This window comes from Mus pahari, chromosome 18, assembly GCF_900095145.1.
Source record: "Mus pahari chromosome 18, PAHARI_EIJ_v1.1, whole genome shotgun sequence".
Taxonomy (NCBI): Eukaryota; Metazoa; Chordata; class Mammalia; order Rodentia; family Muridae; genus Mus; species Mus pahari.
The window spans coordinates 18,494,749-18,509,314 of NC_034607.1; the positions used below are offsets into that span (position 1 = coordinate 18,494,749).

At 36.9% G+C, this 14,566-nt stretch overlaps 1 protein-coding gene across 4 annotated transcripts in view; it reads right to left on the reverse strand.

Annotated features, from left to right (window-relative positions):
- Tbc1d5 (TBC1 domain family member 5) overlaps window positions 1-14,566 on the reverse strand; it is a 429,267-nt gene that overhangs the window by 186,393 nt on the left and 228,308 nt on the right. For all 4 annotated transcript variants that reach the window (XM_021217926.2, XM_021217924.2, XM_029531230.1 and 1 more), the window contains one exon: window positions 4,761-4,863. In XM_021217926.2, the coding sequence (XP_021073585.1) occupies window positions 4,761-4,863 (103 nt within the window). The remainder of the gene's footprint in view (window positions 1-4,760; window positions 4,864-14,566) is intronic.

Sequence of the window (14,566 nt, forward strand, 5' to 3'; positions counted from 1 at the left end):
AGAGAGAGAGAGAGAGAGAGAGAGAGAGAGAGATCCTCTCTATCATGCACATATGTTCTAATGTGGAGGCCTAATGTTCATATGAATAATCTATCTTATTTGCTCTTCTATCTTATTGAGGGAGGATCTCTTGAAGATATGGCTAGTCACATTATCCAGGTTGTACTGTGGATTCCCATCTCAGTATTTCAAGGCTAGGATTATAGGCAAGCCTTCCCATCCATCCATCATTGGCATGTTTTAATAAATGAGCAATACCCATAGTGTATTACCTATTGAAGTATGCATGTGTAACACTTTTTAAAAAATAAAACATTTTAAGCCTATTTAATTTTTTATTAAAATAGCAACCATGTTCATTTTTCTTTAATATTCTGATATACTAGATCACACTGTAAATGAAGTTAGTATCATTATAAGAAACCATCTTTTTTTTTTAGTTAAGTGTAATGGTTTATTTTTATTTTTTCCTTTATTAGATTTTTCTTTATTTACATTTCAAACGCTATCCTGAAAATTCCCTATACCCTCCCCCCGCCCTTCATCCCTACCCACCCACTTCCACTTCTTGGCCCTGGCATTCCTCTGTACTGGGGCATATAAAGTTTGCATAACCTAGGGGCCTCTCTTCCCAATGATGGACAACTAGGCCATCTACTGGTACTTATGCAGCTAGAGACATACAAGAAACCATCTTTAAGGTATTTTGTTAGTTTCACGCCCAGGGAGACTTCTCTGTGGTAAAGATTAAGCAAGGGGAGGGCTTCCTTTATTTTAGTTATTTCTTCATTCATTTCACAATAGGTTCATTTTTGTCAGGAAAGAGTAATATGATTTCTTTCTAAACCATTAAACAACTTTAATAAATACTTCATTTTCAATCATATCATAAGGAAAATACCTAACTTTACCCATTAGGTCTGAAATAACATCTTTATTATAAATTAAATATTTATCCTATATTTTTTCCATTGGTATGTTAGGTGGGTTTTATCTACTAGACCTAAGTCCAGACATAACTTGGGAAAAACAACTCCTAAGTGAGAAAATGCCTCCAAAAGTCTGGCCTATGGGCAAGTTTGTAAGTCATTTTCTTGATTAATGATTGATGTGAAAAGGCCCCAAACAATTTGGATGTTGACACCACTATGCTGGTGGGCCCTGGATGTAAAGCAGGCCTGTACACACAGGGTATAAAATAATTAAACTATAAACTTTTATCTATATACACAAAAATAGTCGAAAATAATTCAAAGACTTGCATCTAAACTAAACTTGTTTATAATTTTTCTCGAAACAATATAATTTAACAATTCTTTACATAAACACTTATACTATATTAGTTATTATAAGTAATATAGAAATTTCTTTCAGATTATAGGAAAATTTATGTAGGTCATGTGCAAATATTTCAACAGTTCAAATAGGATACAGGCATCCATGGATTTTGTAATACACATGATGTCTTAGAATCATCTCTCTAAGGATATTATGAAATGACTGTACAGGAAACCTATACCCCTTGTGAAGCCCCACATAATTATACATATATGTGTGTGTGTATCTATATATCTATCTATATATAGGTATGATATACATATATGTATATATTGAGTGAATGATATACTATTATGTTTACATATTAAAAAGTTGAGCCATGACATTTAAAACAGTATGAGTGAATCATAAATCATAAATAAAGGTATATGATAATATTTTGAAAATTGTATTATTTTATGCATATAAGCGTTTTGGCTGTATGCATATTTGTGAACCAAGTGTGTACCTGGTATCCAGGGAAGCCTGAAGAGAACGGAGTTGTAGATGGCTGGGAGCTACTATGGTAACTGTGGAAACTGTACCCAGGCCCAGGTTCTCTGGGGGAACAGTCAGTGCTCTTAGGAGTTGAGCCATCTCTCTAAGCACTTAGTTCTATAAAACTAAGTTTCTTAAATACCTGGGAAGGAGAAATTATTCAGATTTATTTATTTTATGCATGTGAGTGATTTGCCTATATGTATGTTTGTTCATCATGTGCAGTGTCCACAAAAGACAGAAAAGAGCACCAGATCTCATGGAATTGGGAGTTATAAACAGTTCTTAGTATCCATGTGGATGCTAGTAACTGTCCCAGGTCTCCTGCAGCCAGGAAACATTATTAGGGTTGCCCTCAATTTGAGATTAGTAAAGCATGTTTAATAATTACAAGTGGTTGAAGGACACTGCTCAATGATAAAGAGGTTTTGACACATATAACACACAAGGGCCTGGCTTCAATAGGAAAATCAAAAACAAAATAAGATAAACAAAGCAAACGAAAATGGCAAGTATATACACAACTTTAAAAGAGAAACATCTATCATGTATAATCACAATTCAACTTGCTATAAATTTGAGAAAACACAGTATGCTTAAATGGGTCCTATGAGAGCCCACTGCACCGCAGCTTTCTGCTCTGTTAGAGCCTTAAGTCCTGCATGCTCTTTAGTAGTCTCTGCTCCTTACCCATGCCTGTGAACGCAAAGGTAACAACATTTTCTTCAACAGCCTGTAGGCTCACAAAATTGAACCTGTTCTTTTATCTGCCTGTGTTCATTTAGCCCACCAAGCAGTCTTTATTAAAGCTGCGACATCAGGCAGTCAAAGTTCATTAATACCATTTATATAATCTCTGCAATTTCAATTAACTCAGCAAGACATTCTCCTACATGATAACAGTCTCATTAATTCAATAAAATCCCATAACTATTAACAATATGGTCGATGTTAAACGGGGTGTCACCTAGTACAAAATAATAGCTTTAACAGCTTGTGATGAAACTGAAGGCTTTTCTCCTTTACATTGGATACGGTTAAATATTCAGACCTTCTACAGCAAGGTATTATTTCTCTGTAAGAAAAGAAACATCTATGGAATTCAACATGTAGAGGGGGTAATGAAGTCTTTTAAAGTGAGACTCACGTAGAAGATATCAATAATTTTATATTCAGTAAATGATAGTCTTGCTTTAGCTTATCTAATGTAATATTCCATATTCCTATTTAGTCTTTCATATATATAGTGGTCCACATATATTAAATGACAGAGCATGATATTATATTGATATTTTTATCTGTGCTGGGACTTATTTCCATTATTAAAGACTTCCTTGATTTAGTTTTGTCTTTTTCCAAAGAGAACCGAAGACAACACTAGAAGCTGGAGAGACCCACCGCCTATGGTCATAAACTGGTGGAATTCCTAATGTAAAAATGACTTACCCCCCCCCAAAGTAATTTACACATTCACTGTAATCTTTATCAAAATGCCCATGTTATTATTTACATAAATAGAAATTAAAATCATAAAATTCATATAAAAGTATAGAAGATCCTAAAGAGGCAAGTAATCTGAGCAAAAGCAATGTAAGACAAGTTACTGTTTTAGATTTCAAGCTGTACTGTGGAGTTACAGTAAATAAAAGCACAGGATATGTCATGAACACAGACATGGAGATAATAGAACACAAAGAAGACCCAAAGGTGAGTGCTATAATCCGGGGGCACTCCACCCCAGTGCTAATCTTCCAGGTCCTTAATGTGAAGTGACTATGACAAGTTTCATCTCAGATTATTACTCAAATCATACATTAATTTGGAAAGAAGAAATATATGTATTTAATCTTTTCCTATTGAAAAACATGCTATTATTTTCCTATTTGTTCAGCTGTTGCATTAGTACTTCAAAACACTTATAGTTTTTTCAAAATACAGTTTCTATAATTTATTATCAAATTTATCTGCAGACATTTGAATGAGATGTATATTTTCGATTCTAAACAGCTATTAATGGGGGTAATATGGACATGTGGCATAATGGGGGTAATATGGACATGAGACATATATGGGTGTGTCTCAATGGCAAAGTAAACATCTAGCTTGTGAGACGCTCTGGATTTGGTTGCTGGAACTTAAAAACAAAAGATATATATACAGTAGTATGAAACATAGAATGTAAGACAAACATCTTCTGGCTTAAGAACTTTGTAAAATTTATTTCTGGTAGAATATTGTCTTTACCATAGTTATTTTCTGTTTTATTAAGCTAGAATTTAGTAGTCATCAATTAGATCTAACTTTTGATTGTCTTGACTTTAGTTTGAATTTTCATTTTATATATTCTTAGAAAATAAACTACCCAATTATATGCATTTTTAGTGCAATATAATAAACTTAAATATGAATTTTATAAGCATTTATATGTTAAATGATTTACATTTCCAAAAATTACAATATCTGTTTATTAATGAAATGAATCAAAGGTTAGGGGGCCCAAAAAATTCTAAGTATAAACATTAAAACTTCAGAACCTTCTTCTGCGCCATGTATTACTTAGAGGGAGTGAAGACTGGGTTGGATTATTTGTCACAAGAAATCACATAGTAGCAAATGCTGCCCTTAACAATATGTACACATGGCTTTGAAAAGTTTTCTTAGGAACCAGCTGCAGAGATGCTACTCATATATGAACCCCATAGGCTTACAGGGAAGACTCAACACTTGTCAGGAGAAGGTAAACAAGGAAGGTGGGTGCAGGTGGGTGGGGAGCCTGTAGCTCGCTGTGCATGCTCTTGGCTGCCCGAAGAGGACAGTGCTACTTGGGTTATTTAACACTGTGACATCAGTCTGGATACACAAAGGTTGCTTTATTTTCTTATCGTCTCTTAAACTGTAAGGGTATTTCAAGTCAATGGGTATCACCTGTAAGGCATTTTCATTACCTGTTTGTAAAGCAACTGCTCATTCTCTCTTGCATAACAGAACAGAACATCGGTAAGAATTTTTCTCACATTTTCTTGTTGGAAAAACTGCATTTCAGGAAACCTGAAGAAAAAAATAAATATATTGAACCTAACTAGTAGTTCCAGAATTATTCCCAGATTCTCATCTCTAAAATAATTCAAGGTCTGCAGAAAGTTTCATTGCTGCTCTGATCAACGTATCCTGTATATGGATAGGATTAAAAAGGGGTGATAAAGGAAAAGAAAAATCACTAAATCCCTCAGGCACATGCCATCCTTCAACCTCTAAAAATTTCAATTTCTTTCATTTACTTCAATAATTTTGTGGACAAATTACAATGGTGATAGAAATAAACAACACAGACAACCTATTTGGGGGTAAGAAAATGGTTTGCTTTTAGCCTGCTTGTCGGGGGTTGTCTGTTTCTTCAGACAAAGAGTCTGGTCTCATTAAATAGCCCAATCTTGTGTGAACACCATAGTCCTCCTCCCTCCACCACCTGAGCACTATGATACAGGTGTGTGCCACCACATCCAGGCACCTCTTTTGTTGTTTTTCATTTTTTTTTCTTTTTTAAATAAAACTATGCATTTTTATATAAGTAACTAACTTTTAAAGATAATCATTGTCACTATTTTTCTTTGTATCAGGATTTCACGTACACATTACAACACTGTCCATTTCATCTGCTTAAACTGTGGAATTAAATAGAACATAAGTTAGCAAGTCTTAACTAAATGTCTGTACAAAACATTCTACAAGGCACTTCGATGCAGCCATTCTGTTGGAAGAGAGTTCAGTTCCCAATGGTGTACTGATATACAACTGAGAGCACGCAGGGGACACAGCACTGCACATACAATGTAAAGGATGGAGGCACCTCAGCTAGAAGCAACTGTCAGCTACAAATGTCGACTGGAATCAGTCACATAAGGTTTAAGCACCAATTTGTGAAGAAGATGAGCATGATCATTAATGTGAAAGGCAACTAAGTCAGGCAGAATTAGTAAAAAGCAAAACAAGGCAGTCAGTGGATCAAAGGCAGCCACTGGAAAGGAGAAGAGAAAGGAGAGGTGACTGAATTGATGGCACATGGGAGCTTTGGTAAGAAGAGAAAGTGGGGCAAGTGAGAAAAGTATAAATCCTGAATTTAAAGCTCAGTATCCTGCCAGGTCTCTGCTGCACTCTGGAGGGTTCCCCAAACCGCCTATCCCCCAAGGTTGCCTGGTTCCATTCTCTCTGCTAGGCTTCAGTCTTTTTTGCCTCCCCCAATAACAGATCAGATGCCCCTCTATCACCCTCCCCCCACTTTGTCCACTTTCCCTCCCAGGTCCCTTCTCCCTCCCCATTTGTGATTGCTTTCTTCTCTCTCCCAAGTGGGTCTGAGACATCCTCACTTGGGCACCTCAGCTTTTTTACCTTTTTGAGTTCTGTGGACTGTATCTTGGGTATTCTATACTTTTTGGTGGGATGGGTAGAACTATTCACTTATTAGTGGGTACATTCCATGCATATCCTTTTGGGTCTGAGTTACCTCACTTAGGATGATATTTTCCAGGTCCATCCATTTCCTGCAAAACTCGGGATGTCCTCGTTCTTAATAGCTATATAGTATTCCATTGTGTAAGTGAACCACATTTTCTGTATCCATTCTTCTGTTGTGGGACATCAAGGTTGTTTCCAGCTTCTGGTTATCACAAATAAGGCTGCTGTGAACAGAGTGGAACATAAGCCCCAGTGGCATGGTGGGGCACCTTTTGGGTATATTCCCAAGAGTGGTATAGCTGGGTCTTCAGGTATATCTATTTCCAATTTTCTGAGGAACCTCCAGATTGATTTCCAGAGTGGTTGTACCAGTTTGCAAGCCCACCAGCAATGGAGGAGTGTTTCTCTTTCTCCACATCCTCTCCAAAATGTGCTGTCACCTGAGGTTTTGATCTTAGCCATTCTGAAAGGTATAGGGTAGAATCTGAGGGTTGTTTTGATTTGCATTTCTCTGATCACTAAGGACTTTGAACATTTCTTTAGGTGCTTCTCAGCCATTTGAGATTCTTCCGTGGTGAATTCTTGGTTTAGTTCTATACCCATTTTTTGATTGAGTTGTTTGCATGTTGGTGGTTAGCTTCTTGAGTTCTTTATATATTTAGACATTAGCCCTCTCTCAGATGTGGGGTTGGTAATGATTGTTTCCCAATCTGTAGGTTGCCAATTTGTCTTACTGATGATGTCCTTTGCCTTACAGAAGCTTTCCAGTTTCATGATGCCCCATTTATCAATTCTTGATCTTAGAGCATGAGCCATTGGAGTTCTGTTTAGGAAATTTCCTTAAGTGCCAATGAGTACAACGCTCATTCCCACTTTCTTTTTTGATATATATATATATATATATATATATATATATATATATATGCGCGCGCACACACACACACACACACACACACACACACAATTTCAAATGTTTCCCTGCTCAACAACCCACCCACATCTACTTCCTAGCCTTGGCATTCCTCTACACTGGGGCATAGAGCCTTCACAGGACCAAGAGGCATGTCTTCCCACTGATGACCCACAAGGCTATATATGACCCTCTGCTATATATGAGGCTGGAGCCATGAGTCCCACCATGAGTACTCTTTGGATGGTGGATTAGTCCCTGGGCGCTCTGGGGGTAGTAGTTGGTTCATATTGTTGTTTCTTCTATGGGCCTGCAAACCCCTTGAGATCCTTGACTACTTTCTCTAGTTCCACCATTGGGGACCCTGTGCTCAGTCCAATGTTTGGATGAGAGCATCCACCTCTGTATTTGTCAGGCACTGGTAGAGCCCCTTAGGAGAGAGTTATAACTGTAAGCAAGCACTTGTTGGCATCCACCATAGTGTCTGGGTTTGGTGACTGTATGTTGGATGGATCCCCAGGTGGGGCAGTCTCTGGATGGCTTTTACTTCAGCCTCTGCTCCACACTTTGTCTCTGTAACTCCACCCAGGAGTATTCTGTTCCCCATTTGAAGAAGGACGGAAATATTCATACTATGGTCTTCCTTCTTCTTGAGTTTCATGGGGGTCTTTCAATTGTATCTTGGGTATTCCAAGGTTCTGGGCTAATATCCACTTATCAGTGCATACCATGTGTGTTCTGTGATTTGGTTACCTCACTCAGGATGATACTTTCTAGTTCAATTCATATGCCTAGGAATTTCATAAATTCATTGTTTTTAATTGCTGTGTAGTATTCTACTGTGTAAATGTACCACATTTTCTGCATCCATTCCTCTGTTGAGGGACATCCGGGGTCTTTCTAGCTTCTGGTTATGAAATAAAAGGCTGCTATGAACTTAGTGGAGCATGTGTCCTTATTACATGTTGGAGCATATTCTGAGTATATGCCCAGGAGTGGTATAGCTGTATCCTGAGGTAGTACTATGTCCAGTTTTCTGAGGAACCACCATACTGATTTCCAGAGTGGTTTTTACCAGCTTGCAATCCCACCAGCAATGGAAGAGTGTTCTTCTTTCTCCACATCCTCGCCAACATCTGCTGTCACTTGAGTTTTTGATCTTATCCATTCTGACTGGTGTGAGGTGGAATCTCAGGGTTGTTTTGATTGGCATTTCCCTAGTGCCTAAGGATGCTGAACATTTCTTTAGGTGCTTCTGAGCCATTCAGTATTCCTCAGTTGAGAATTCTCTGTTTAGCTCTTGTAGTGCATTTTTGATTGTTTGGTTCTGACCTCTCATCTGTTTTTCCTCTGTAGGCTCTCTTTTATTGAATATTTTTCTGTCATTATTATTAAGTTCCTTAGAGTATTTTTTTTTTTAACCTCTAAACCCTCTGGTGCTTCTTTTTAATATCTGATGTTGCCTGATTAATAAACACTAGAGTGATTGTTGTGTTTGTTTCTGGTGACTCAGGGTCCATGGGAGGGTATTGTCGAAATGTCTCTGTGACCCTCTCTAAAAAGCTGTACAACTTTAATTTTTTTAATTAGATATTTTCTTTATTTACATTTCAAATGTTATCTCCTTTTCTAGTTTTCCCTATGAAAATCTCCTATCCCCACTTCCCCTGCTCCCCAACCCACCCACTCCCATTCCTGGCTCTGGCATTCTCATATATTGGGGCATAGAACCTTCACATGACCAAGGGCTTCTCTTCCCATTGATGACCGACTAGGCCATCCTCTGCTACATATACAGCTAGAGCCTCAAATCCCACTATGTGTTTTCTTTGATTGGTGGTTTAGTCCCAAGGAACTCTGGGGGTACTGATTAGTACATATTGTTGTTCCTCCTATAGAGCGGCAAACCTCTTCAGCTCCTTGGGTACTTTCTCTAGCTCCTTCATTTGGGACACTATATCCCATTTTTTTAATAGGGTTACTAGGTTGTCTGGAGACAAATTTCTTGAGTTCTTTGTATATTATTGGAATTTAGCCCTCTATCAGATATAGGTTTGGTAAATATCTTTTCCCAATCTGTTGGTTGCCGTTGTGTCCACTTGTCAATGTCCTTTGCTTTACAGAAGCTTTGCAATTTTAAGAGGTCCCATTTGTCAATTCTGGATCTTAGAGCATAAACTATTTGTGTTTTGTTCTGGAAATTTCCCCCTGTGCCCTTGCGTTGGAGGCTTCCCCCTACTTTCTCTTCTATTAGTTTCAGTGTGTCTGGTTTTATGAGGAGGTCCTTGATCCACTTGGACTTGAGCTTTGTATGGGGGAGATAATTGTGGATCAATTTGCATTTTTCTACATGCTAACCACCAGTTGAACCAGCACCATGTGTTGAAAATGTTCTTTTCCACTAGATCATTTTAGCTCCTTTATCAAAGATCATGTGACCAAAGTTGTGGGGTAATTTCTGGGACTCCAATTCTATTGATCTGCCTGCCTGTCACTGTATGAATATCATGCAGTTTTTCTAACAATTGCTCTATAGAACAGCTTGTGGTTAGGGATGGTGATTCCTCCATAAGTTCTTTTATTGTTGCAAAAAGTTTTTGCTATCGTAGATTTTTTGTTATTGAATTTGTAAATTGCTTTATCTAGCTCTATGAAGAATTGAAATGGAATTTTGATGGGGAGTGCACTGAATCTGTAAACTGATTTCGGCAGGATGGCCATTTGTACTATATTATTCCTGCCAATCCATGAGCATGGGATGTATTTCCATCATCTGAGATCATCTTCGATTTTTTTTCCTTCTGAGACTTGAAGTTCTAGACCTTTCACTTGTTTAGTTAAAGTCATACCAAGGTATTTTATATCATTTGCGACTATTAAGAAGGGTGTTATATCCATAATTTCTCTCTCAGCCTCTTTATCCTTTGAATAGAGGAAGGNCACTCATTGGTTTGAGTTAATTTTATATCCAACTACTTTGCTGAATTTGTTTATCAGGTTTAGGAGTTCTCTGGTGGAATTTTTGGATTACTTAAGTATACTATCATATCATCTACAAATAGTGATATTTTACTTCTTCCTTTCCAATTTCTATCCCTTTGACCTCCTTTTGTTGTCACATTGCTCTGGCTAGGACTTTGAGCACTATATAGAATAGGTAGGGAGAGAGTGGTTAGCCTTGTCTAGTCCCTGATTTTAGTGGGATTGCTTCAAGTTTCTCTCCATTTAATTTGATGTTGGCTACTGGTTTGTTGTATATTGCTTTTACTATGTTTAGGTATGGGTCTTTAATTCTTTATCTTTACAATACTTTTATCACGAAGGGTTGTTGAATTTTGTCAAATATTTTCTCAGCACCTAAAGAAATGATCATATGGGTTTTATATATATATATATATATATATATATATATATATATATATATATATATATATACTGGATATCAGAGTAATTGTGAATGAATTTGGTAGAGTTTCTTCTCTTTCTTTTTTGTGAAATAATTTGAAGAATATTAGTATTAGGTCTTCTTGAAGGTCTGACAGAACTCTGCACTAAATTCATCCCATCCTGGTCTTTTTTGGTTAGAAGAGTATTAATGACTTTTTATTTCTTTACGGGATATTGGACTTTTTAGATCATTTATCTGATCCTGATTTAACTTCGGTTCCTGATATATGTCTAGAAAATTGTCCATTTCATCCAGATTTTCTAGTTTTGTTGATTATAGGCTTTTGGAGTAGCATCTGATGATGTTTTGGATTTCCTTGGTATCTGTTGTTCTATCTCCCTTTTCTTTTCTGACTTTGTCAATCTGGGTACTGTCTCCGTGCCCTCTGGTTAGTCTGGTTAAGGGTTTATCTATCTTGCTGATTTGCTCAAAGAACCAGCTCCTGATTTTGTTGATTCTTTGTATAGTTTTTTGTTGTTGTTGCTTCTACTTGATTATCTTTAGTTGAGTTTGATTACTTCTTGCTGTCTACTCCACTTGGGTGTATTTGCTTCTCTCACTGAGTTTCTCTTACTGAGGCGGGTGCCGTAGTACTGGTCTTCTGAGGAAGAAGGGACCAGGTGAAAATCCTTGCACATGGGTGGCATTAATGAATAAAACATGACTATTAATCTTTGAATAAAGATATTTTGTGAGAAAAACGTGACCTCTTGGTTTTGGAATCACAAAGTAAGGAAAAAATAAGAGAATGGAGAGGAGGAAGACTACCTAGAGCATGGAGTAGCAGGACATTATTACCAATTCTAGAGCATGGAGACGTAGCACATTGTTACTACTTAGAGCATGGAGGCGGAGTGTATTCCTACTACCTAGAGAATGGAGACATAGAGCATTACTGGAGGGACAGTGCATTACTACTATCAAGAGCATGGAGAGACCGTGCGTTACTACTACCTAGAGAATGGAGACATAGCGCATTACCACTACCTAGAGCATGGAGGCACAGGTCATTGCTACTATCTTGAAGTACATTACTATTACCTACAGCACAAAGACATAGTGCATCACTACTACCTAAAGAATAGAGCCAGAGCACATAACTTCTACCTAGAGCATAAAGGCACAGTACATTACTAGTGTCCAAAGCACAGAGGCACAGTGCATTGCTACTACCTAGAGCACAAAGATATAGCACATTATGCTAGGTGTATCATGGAGGCATAGGGAATTACCAAAAAACAGCAAGTACTCGTCAATGGAGTGCTTGAAGTACCACGAACATCTGATGTCCTCCATATTATCATAACTTACTGCTTTCTCTTTCTGAGACCTGCGCTGTACTGTGTGTCTTCCTCACCCTGTGTTAGCACACAGTTCCTCTAAGTCCAAGCTATGCTTAAACTTGAACTAAGTTAGGCATCAATAAAGAATACTTTTTCAAATCCAATTTAATTTTATATAATTAAGGCAATTTACTCAGAGTAAATTTTGCTTTGATGTGCAGGTGTCCTAGACTCAGGTTTTCATGTTCTTCCTTAGCAGCAAGGAGGCCTCAGGAAGGACTCAGGAAACAACCTAAGAATCTGAGCAAAGTGAACTCACGTCTGTGAATGACCCTCACTTGACAATTCTCCAGATACCCCAACTTCCTATTTGACCCTCAGGCAGCCATCAGAATATGATCAGAATATGATCAACCAAGGAAACTGCTATTCTTAGGGAAACTTAGAGAACCTTAGAACCAATATTTTTGTGTGAGGAAATTTTTGTGCCTTTCCCTAATGATATGACTTAACTTATTTCTGTTGTTAAAAGTAGGGTACAGGAACAAAATTGGAATCAGCTGGCTCAATAATTTTGTGTTCTCCTTTTCTGGTCTATTACTTGGAAATGTTCTATGCACACCAACAAAAATATATACTGTTTGGGTGTTGCAATACAATGATCTTGGAAAAACAATGAAAACTTTTATATTCACTTTGTCTCATATGTCTATGAATTATGTATATAGTAAGTGTTCACAATCTAAATAAGAAAAATTAAATTACATTGTACACAATTCATGGTTTCATTTAAAGGCATACTAATCACTTGGAAGATTACAAATGAGAGAGCCACAAGAATTAAAATTCAGCTAGATAGTTTAAATTGTTCATTTTCAGTAACTATCAGTCAACTGAGACTGTGAGTCAGGCAGCCTCACGTTACTGCAGAGCACATCTCTCCCTCTCCTCTCAAAGGGTCAAGTGCCAACTCAGGGACTGCCATGTTACCCTAGAGATTTTCTTTCCCTGAGAAGCAGGATTTGCTCTTAAAATTCTATTGAAGCATTAAGTAACTTAGGAAGAAATATACGGGAGAGTTCTGAAAATGAAACATAAGTTTGTACTCTTTCATAAATTAGAAAAAGAACTAACATTCACAGAAGGTTAAACTGTAAAAATCTAGAAATTATCCAGTATAACTCTGATTAATTAGTAATGAAACTAAACTTATAGAGGTTAGTAAATAAGCTGAAGTTAATGACAGTGTAAGAGGGCAGGTAATAGTCACTCCATCCCTATGGTTACAGTACATCTGAGGAATGCTTATCTGGGAAAAATGGTATGATTCAAGAAGCACAGAAGAACCAAGCTCAGAATGTTGATCACTACAGTGGAGCAAGAACACAAACCCAAAAATATTATGTTTATAAGAACAGAAGAAAAAGCTCAGAGATTGCACTTCTAGGAATAGCTATTATTACCCTCGGTGGTGTGTGGTAAGAATCAGAACAAACATCAGCTCCTCAGAATTCCAGGAAAATTTGTTTTGTTTTTAGACACCCATGTGAACTTGTATGGATTTTGAAATCAGTGTAGTTCAGGTATGATTAGAAAGGCAAATCTGGATTTAAATCATTGAAAGACAAAAATCACTGACCAAACTGAGCACAATTTAAAATTAAGAATCACAAAAAAATTAATTATAACTTAATGCAAGAGAACAAAAATAAGAGTAGCTTCAGAGAAGGTATGATTGGAAAAAGCATTGATATCAAGACTTTCAAAGTTCCTGATGAGCTAAAACACCAGGAGAGAAGAAAATAATTAATACAAATAGGGAGTAGAGACAAATGTAATTATTATATTAATGAAAAACCAAAGACCAATAAAAGTTACTTTTATATTTAACTAGAAATGAAAATAGAATTACAAGATACTTTTTAAATACTATTCAAAGAAATCTACAGTATTAATGTAATAGTCATATTAAGTACCCGTCTTTTATGACAGGAATAGGAAATCGTTATTTAGCCACAGTATAACCTGTCTAAATAAGATAATCATAATAAAAAAGAACAAAACGACATTTATCATACTAGATGTTGTATAGATGACTATACGACACAGCAACAAAAGTTAAAGCAGTATGGTATCGGTATGAACGACGACACCGACCAAGCACTGCCTTCAGTTTTTTGACAATGACACAAAGAGTATACAGAGGTAGACAAAACAGTCTCTTAAATGAAGGGTGTTAGGGACACCGAATATCTATAGGGAACAGATGAAAACTGGGCCACTAAGTAAGAAACAAAAACCTTTAAAAATGACTAAATTTTAATATAAAACTCAAAAAGAAACTACAAGAAAATGTAGGAGAGGGAGCAGGGTGGGAGGAAGGTATAGTGGATTTTGGGATAGCATTTGAAATGTAAATGAAGAAAATATCTAATAAAAAATTGTTAAAAAAAAAAAAAGACAATGTAGGAGAAAAGTTACACTGGCCTGGGCAATGACTAAAGAGGAATACTCCACCATTGCTGGTGGGATTGCAAGCTTGTGCAACCACTCTGAAAATCAGTCTGGTGGTTCCTCAGAAAATTGGACACAGTACTGTACTGCTGGAAGATCCAGCAATACCTCTCCTGGGCATATACTCAGAAGATGTTCCAACTG